At 44.9% G+C, this 8371-nt stretch overlaps 2 protein-coding genes across 2 annotated transcripts; both read right to left on the bottom strand.

Annotated features, from left to right (window-relative positions):
• Window positions 1-1051: 1051 nt before the first annotated feature.
• LOC138190525 (uncharacterized) lies at window positions 1052-3364 on the bottom strand. Its single transcript, XM_069134035.1, has one exon. The coding sequence runs from the start codon at window positions 3362-3364 to the stop codon at window positions 1052-1054; it is 2313 nt and encodes a 770-aa protein (XP_068990136.1).
• Window positions 3365-5898: 2534 nt separating this feature from the next.
• On the bottom strand, window positions 5899-7578 carry LOC138190526 (zinc finger protein 862-like). Its single transcript, XM_069134036.1, has one exon. The coding sequence runs from the start codon at window positions 7576-7578 to the stop codon at window positions 5899-5901; it is 1680 nt and encodes a 559-aa protein (XP_068990137.1).
• Window positions 7579-8371: the final 793 nt, after the last annotated feature.

An 8371-nucleotide genomic window follows, 5' to 3' on the forward strand; every position in this document is an offset into this window, starting at 1 on the left:
TGAATCGGCCTTTTTCGGTACGATCCACAAAGGAGAGCTATAGGGTGATACTGATGGTTTGATCACTCCATTTTGCTCCATTTCACTAACCTGCCTGGCTATCTCGTCCTTGTGGACGGGTGGGAATCTGTACTGTTTCGTGTGCACAGGTAAGTCGTCAGTCGTGGCTATTTTGTGTTTCATGACGCTAGTGTATCTAAGCTTGTCATCTGGTAAATGGAAGACATCCGCGTTTTCTCGGACTAGTCTAGCGACGCTGTCTTTCTCCTCGTCGTTAAGGTGATCTAGTCTCAGCAAATTTGTAATGATTTCGGAGCGTCTGGAGAATTTTTCGTCGGAGTCGGTAACGTCGGTTATTGAGCATTTGTTTATACTAACGTGTTCGGTCTTGTCTAACGGTATCGCCTCGCTTGTGTCCAGCAATTCCACAGTAGGGACTATTATGAGCTTGTCCTCTGTGGTATTTACCGCGCGAATAGTTGCCCTGCCCCCGTTGTCTTTAACAGTAGCATTCCCTATGTAGACTCCTTCGCAGCTATCCAAAAGGGGAACGTATCCCTCCTTGATGCTGTTCTCACTAATTTTGATTGGAAAGGCTACGTTTGTGCGCTTCGGCACGAGGACGGTTTCTCGGTCGTTGAAATAAACCGATTCGTTCAACACCTCAAGGCACTGATCCGCGTAATTAACTTTTGCTTCGAACTGTGTAAGGAAGGCTGACCCTAGGATACCGTCGCTTTTTATAGGGAAAGTGTTCTCGACTACATGAAAGTCTGTTTTAAAGCCGAACATTTCTAATTCTGTGGCTCCTGAGCTATAGTGCGGGACGTCTCCTATACCTATTATTGTGATACGCCTTTTGGGATTTACCCTGCGAAAGTCTTTTATATTGGAGGCCTTAACAATGTTAGCCTCTGCTCCTGTGTCTATCATAAAATTTACTGCTGTTTTTATGTCTTTTGAGTTTAAGTTTACTGTGGGAATTCTCCCTTTTAAATAGAGACAGACGGACCTGCTTCCGCCTCTTCGGTCTTTAAAGCATTGGCCCTTGTTACTCGGGGGTTGCTTGTACTCGCGAGGGCCCTGCTCCGTTTCCCGAGTTGTTCCTATTAACTGCCTCGTTGTACTTGCGTTTACGGCATTCGCTATAAGAATGTCCTATATTTTTACAATAGCTGCACTCAATCACGTTTGTGTTTCGCGCATTTGATTGTTGGTTTGACGGTGGTTTATTTTTATAGCAGTTGGCTGTGCTGTGGGTTGATCGCCCGCACAGCGTGCATGATTCCTTGCTCTCCACGGACCTGTTTGCCGCGGGTCTCCTAATTGCTCTACATTGGTCGGTCGCGTGATTGTTACGCCCGCAGTGTTTGCACGGCTCCGCGCTGTTTCCCTCGGCCCTGCTTACGCCACGGTTCCTGGCCCGATCTTTATCTAATTCCAACGCCTTACTGGCATCTATGGCTCTTTCGTAAGCTGTTTTCAAGTTGGAATATCCCTTGATTAGTACCGCGTTCCGGCAGTCGCTCGGCAATCCGCCGATGAATGCCTCTAAAACTTCCTCGTCTAGCCTGATTATTTCGGATTTAGTTAATTCGCGGTTCTTTCTCCTTTCCGCCTCTATCAACCCTGTTTTTATATCGCGGGTTCTCCCTATATAATCTAATACATGTTCGTCACTGTGTTTGTATAACTGACCAAGTTCACCACGGTAGTGATTCGCGGATCTGATAGGCGCGAAAACTTCCGTGAGTTTATCTAGAAGTCCCTGCAGAGTTGCAAAATTCTCGTCTTCTATCACGGCGTACGCTCGGTCGGCGAGCTTGCTCCTGATAAGACGCGTAAGGTATCCCTCTAGGCTGGGTGCTACCATCTCGAGTGCTCTTTTACACGCCCGATTGAATTGCATCACAGTGATATTCTTTCCATCGAATTTTGGAACTACCGCAAGAGCGTCTTCAACTGATATAGACTGCTCCGCCAACGGCAGAGTAGGAGAAATGGCTGGTTGTACGGTATTAATGATTTGGGGGCGGGTGGTTCCTGAGATTTTGTCTTTCAGGGCCTGCTCCCTTTTTTTTAATTGCTCTTCGCGTTCGGCCAGTTTCCTCCTCCTCTCCCGGAACGGATCAGCTTGCGCGGCTTGGTACGCGAGCTCCTGTTCCTGTAAATCTAACTCGCGCTCCCAGATTTCCTGCTCGCGTAATTGTATTTCTAGATCTTTGTCAAGAACTAGTTCTTCCGGTGCGCCTGGCTCTCCTAATTCCTGAGGTCCCAGGTTCGGTCCTGTGATTCCTCCGCGTAAAATTTTAAGTTTCTCGCGATTTTCTCTCTGGATACGTCTAATTAACGCCTCCCTAGTTAAAGCTTCTGCTTCTAGATTCAGCTCTTCGTCGTCGGTGGGGACGGATACTACTGATTTTATCGAAACATGATCGCTTTCTAAATTCTGATTTAGAGCGTTTCTACTGATTGCTCCTTTGTTGAGTGGATCAGTGCGCTGACTGTCCACGAGATTAGGTTTATGGGTCGCCAATGATTTTCTTAAGTCGCCCTTTTTCCTTTCTGCTTTCTTCTTAAAGTGCAGGATTTCTGCTTCAAGCCTTAACTCGTCTTTTCTTCGCGTGCACGCTGGACCGGGTTCCCTAAATGTAGTGTCTGTGGCTATTTCTGCGTTTTCGGTTACCGCCTTATCCGTGCCGCGTGAATTTTGAGCTACGAGGAGTTGTACTTCTCGATCAATTTCCGCCTTTTTCCGGAGAAGTTCGGACAGCTTTGTGTCCTCCGTAGGACCTAACCGCGGTTCATCCAGTTTTGAACGGCCCGGCGCTTCGTTAGTGTCCCTAATTTTGTCATCTGCCATGCTCGCGGAGAGCTGCGCAGGATATTTGAAGTCGTCTACCTTGCCCAGTTTGGACTGCGTAGGATATTTTAAGTCGTCTACTGTGCCTTTCGTTGGCTGTGTAGGGTATTTTACGTCTTGCGCGGAATCCTCGTGTGGGTTGTTCCGCTGCGTTTTTGCTTTCGCGTTCGCGATTTCTTTTGCCTCGAGTTCGGCAAGCCTAGCTAGTTTCTTTTGAACGTCGTCGCTTAAACTCGAGTCTTTACTCGATTCTATGGCGCGTTGTTTCTTTTCTAATTCAGCTTCTTGCTGTTTAAACTGTTCGCTAAGATGTCTCGACTTCCTATCCATTTCTGCCTGTCGTTCATCTAACGCTTCCTTTTCCTTTTGGAGCCTCGTTTCTTTGTTAGATACCTCCTGCTTTATAAATTCTACATCGGTTTCTGTGTACTTAAGCTGTAGGCTGTCATCTGCTGACGCACCGCTTGCCTTCTTACTACCAGTTCTGGTTTCGATCGGCATGTTAATTTCGCGTATGAATCTTTTCCCTATTTATGAAAATAATCGCAAGCGTGTGGAGTCCCCGTGGTATTCGCTTTTTTTATTGCTAATGTCGAGCGTTATTTCACGATCCCGTCTGTAGTTATTCGTTCGTCCCGATCGCGTTCTTTACGGCTTAGGTGAGTTTATTTGCTACTCCCGTTACGTGTGTAATGCGAAATTCGGTTCACTGTTTTTCCTACTTTTGCGGGTCTCGTCTTTAATAACTCTACCGATTAATCTTAGTTGAATTTGGCTTTACAAAATCAATTTTTAACGAATCCCACCGCTGCCACCATAAATTTTATTCCTGTGACGTCCCAGACGCACTAATCAACAAAAAAAAACAATTCTTATCGTTGACGTACGCGGCGCGACACTGAAATAACGGAGCCCTGTTTTATTTGAGGGACCCGGGCCCCCGCTATGGATTATATTCGACGTGTAGGGAGATATGGGGTAACGTAAAGAGCGTCCTACCTTTAATCGAGGAAGATGATCTCTGGTTCTGAGTCCAAGTCGATGATTTCAGGTTCTTCTACCCAGTCGTATACGTGCGGCACCGGGAATAGCTTCCGACTGATGTCGACCTGCTCGTACAGCAGCCCCTCGTTGACCCGTGTGATCGTCTGTATCACCTCTCGTTTAACCCCGAACGTAGAGAACGGTTGCTCAGTTTTGGGGTAGCTGAACGTATTCGACGAAGAAGTGCCTGACTCTGAGTTGAAGCTACTACGGGAGTAGATCGGAAGGATCTCTAAACGACCTTGAATGCGTCTGGCCCTGGCTTGAAGTGCTGCTTGCTTTCGAGCACGCAATCGTCTGCCTGCACGGTGTCGAGTCTTACGATTTTGGCGCTTACCGGTTTTTGACATCTACCGATGGAAGAAAAGGGGTAAGGATTAGTTAACGTTGGAAAAGCTAGTTTTTCAAGCTTTATTATGTCAGCGTCTCCGCTGACAACCAATGTAAAATGAGGTAACTGGGAATTACCTTAAGGATTCACTGACTCTAGTTTAAAAAGGTGAATAAAGTAAATACACGATGAGTTGAACTTTGTGTTGGAATATATTGTTACAAATAAAGTTGAAAAGCAGTACAACGATTAATGTATAAAATACGCTAAACGTGTATGGTTAATATTTCAATACAAGGCAGAGCGCTAAGCTACTAGCGTATTTTTACAAGTTCTGAAATACAAGTCAACTGTTGAGCTTAAGGAGCGTTACTAGAAGTTGGCTGTTCAGCTCAGAGCGCGGATAGGAAGTGAAGTCCAGGGATGTTAGACGGCCACTCAGAAATCCTTGTGCCGAGCTGTCTGAAAGCTGGTATTGAAAACGAAAAACTAGTACGCCCGTGCTCCGCTGCGGCGCTGCCAACACTGGTATATAAACTATGTCGGAAATCGCATCCTAGTGAAGAAATTTTGTATTTCAATTTCATGTACCGTTAATAGAGGGCAGTAATTATTGAATGCATTGAAAAAATACCACTTTAAACCTTTTTTTTGCATTCCAGACATATGGTGTAAAATATATTAAGAAAAATGGAGAAATAATTCATAACTATGATTTTTTATCGGAAAAGAGGGTTCAACAATGTTATTTTCATTTCTTATCAAATTTTGAAACAGACTATTGAAATATTATTGAAAAAACACTGAATAAATCTATGACTTTGTGTCGAACAATTATATATCTCCACTCTTCACTGCCGATGCTGTGTTCTTCGCAGTGTCGCCTGATTTAAATCTCTTCGAATATCACGTCCAAATCGTTGATAGTCCGGTGATCCTCTTCTGCATCCGCCGTTGATTCGTTCGGAGCATCGTACAAAATTGCAGACGTCATTCGACTATGCATGCTCTTCGTCGGCTCAAACGCGGCACAACACTTGGCGTTTACTTTAACTGCTTGTGAAGCCAGCATAGCGCCTTCAATATTTTGTACCGTCAGCCTGTTTCTACTTTTGGTTTTCACCAAATTGTATTTGCTAAAAACTCTTTCACAGTCAGCATTTGCGTGAGGAGTACAGAGAACTGCCAATGCGAAAGATGGTAGTTCTACGTATCTTTTGCAGCCCTCAGAATCGGTCAGTTGAGCAATTTTGTGCCAAAAAATGTCCGGTCTTTTACCTTGACTACGTCTTCAAGAATTTCGTCGAGCGGAAGACGACGCCATACATCATCCGAGCGCTGAAGAGCTTCCAAGTTCTCGGGCTTGGCTCTGGGAACGATGCTCCAAAGCTCGACGAGCGACTGACGTTTGTTTCGCTCATTTCTCGACGTAGCATTCGATGGATGCAGCAAAGGGAGCATTCTTAATAGAGGATCATCGAAATCGAATCGCTCTTGAATCTCCTTGCAGAGTTTCATCAGAAAATTACGACATCTTCCCCGAAAATCTGCTACCAAGTCCGGTCTTATCAATACTTCCGGTTTTTTCAACTCTTCCAGCACTTGCACACCCAGGTATATGTTCTCGTTGGGAGGAGAAACGCAGGTTCCGCGGCAAAACCTAAAACCTCCGCAAACAGAATGGGAGGAGAAACGCAGGTTGAAGGAGTTGAACGAGTTGAATAAGTTTTGAATGTAGTAGCGCTGTTGCATTATAAGCTATTTCCTCTCTGACTACAACTCGTTCAAGCTGCTTTTCGTCATTGCGGTAGCCATCATACATTTCAGCAGCTATGTCATTTAGCTTACGAAAGTTGGTAGAAAAGCATTGTCGAAGCAAGGATGGAATGAATTCGTCTTTATTCTCCGTATTGACCTTGCTGAGTGGTGTCGTTGCTACATACTTTTGGGCCATATACGTCGTAAGAAGTTCTTTAAACGCAAATTCCATTTTCTCAGCGAGAGATGTGATGACCACCGATTCCGATTGAAAGTAGGCATTCATCGTGACAACTTTGGGTAAAACCCACGCGAGAAAATGATAATAGAGCTTCACGAACGGGTCTCTCAGCCACATGAAAACCGATTCTGCCGCCAGTGTTCGTTCTTCCATATGTCGTTCCATGAAATATAGACGAAGTGGCTCCCATTGCTCCAACATGCGATCCACAACCGAGAGCAGCGAAAGCCAGCGCGTTTGTGCTGGATGGAGAATTTTGTGGACAGCGACATTCAAAAATTTTTGAAATACAGCGAGACTCGCAATGCGCTTCGCACTGTGCTGTACGTAGTTGTGAACATCCCTGGCGAGGTCTTCACAGCTCCGAGGGATGTTCTGTTCACATGCTTTGCTGGCTGCTAAATGAAGAGAATGGCATATACACCTCATGATAATTATACCAGGGAATAATTCTTTTAGGCGACTTGCAATCGAGTTTCGCGCACCGATGTTGACGCTTGCGCCGTCACAACCAAACCCCAATACATTCGTTGAGGGAATGAATTTTTCTTCAAAAGACCTAATGATCAAATTATACAGGTGTCGACCACTAGCTCCCTCCTGAGCTGCCCTAGCGTCGTCTTCAGGAAAAATACTAGACAACTCCCAAAACACGCTGGTGATTCGTCCAAGGTCTTCGTTGTAGAACCGAACGACGATACACGCGGTCTTGACGCTGGAACAATCCGTGGAGTCATCGGTTAGAATAGAAAACTTCTGTTTCTGTAGATGGTTGGCGATTTCCTCTTTATGAGAAGCACCGATGACGTTGGTGACGATTTTTGTTGCTTTCTGCCTTTTCATGGATATTCCGTCTAAAATTTTCGAGTCTGGGAGTGCCGACTTCATGCATGGAATAAGATCATTGACCACGGCATAAGGAATGTTGTGAGCTGCCAAAAAACCGCAAATCTTGATCTCCGCATTCGTTATATTTCTGTCCCGAGTGTTCAACGTAGCTTGAGGTTTAAAAAATTTGCTCAAAAGTTTTGACGAGCTGCACTCGTAAGCTGTCGCGTTTTTTTCGTGTTTTTTGGTTTTTCCGTGGGTTTTGATCAAACTTATATCGGCGATGAGACGAACGTTGCACCATTTACACCTCGCTTTTGTCTTTGAAGCTGGATCCGGCCCAAGCCAGGGCGAACATTGCGGATCTCGTTCCCATTCGACTCGATATTTTTGAGTTCGATGTCCTTGTTTTTTGAGCTTCGCATCTCCACGAGCCAATCGTAGTTTTTTTGGCGTAGGCGGCCCGTATCCAGAGTCATTCTCGTCATTCTCGGTCTCACTGGCAGATGACATAGTTACCTGAATCGAAATTTATTAAGTTGACCACCACCATCACCATCACCACGGTTATTGCAATCGTGAAAACGCAAAAATATGTCACAATGCATGCAAAAAAAATGTGTAAAAATATATAAATATTTCATCGTGCAATGAATGGAAAAGAAAAAGAAACGAGATAATCCACTCATCAGTATGAAAGTGCAAATTTTCAGGTTTCATTGTGTTCTGTGGATCGTCGTCGTCGATAAATATCATGCTCACCTCTTTCTAAATAAAAACGCACAGCGAAGCACACAATTGACACAATACGAATCCGGACATTTGAAGTTTACTCAGGAAAAAACTAAGTCGCCCTTTTTCTTCGTGGTTCAAAATCGTACGTAAGCCAAGGGCGAGCGCGAGACACCGAAGTCGCGAAGTGTATAAAAAGGTCAACAAGAAATACGATGCAAAGATGGCGCAGTAATCGACTAGCCATAGCCAAGCCAAGCAGTTTCACCAACCGTACAGTGTCAAAAAACTGACAGCTAACTGCTGACTGCGATTTTCTGTCCGTATTATATTTAATTTCGTGTTCAGAAAGAAAAGTTGACAATACATCATTTTTAGTTAATTATCGGTGTGTGTTTGTCGGTTAACGGCCAGTCTTGGTATTTTTGCGTACAAGGACCGAGTAGTCTTCGTACATGGTACGTGACGCTAAAAACTAGTATGTTTACCAAGAAGTCGGTACGTCTGACATCCCTGGTGAAGTCCAGTGTCTGCGGCGTTGACCGTCTCGGCTGCTGGGTGTGCTGGTGCGCAT

The sequence above is a fragment of the Neodiprion pinetum genome, chromosome 3 (assembly GCF_021155775.2).
Source record: "Neodiprion pinetum isolate iyNeoPine1 chromosome 3, iyNeoPine1.2, whole genome shotgun sequence".
NCBI classification, from domain to species: Eukaryota; Metazoa; Arthropoda; class Insecta; order Hymenoptera; family Diprionidae; genus Neodiprion; species Neodiprion pinetum.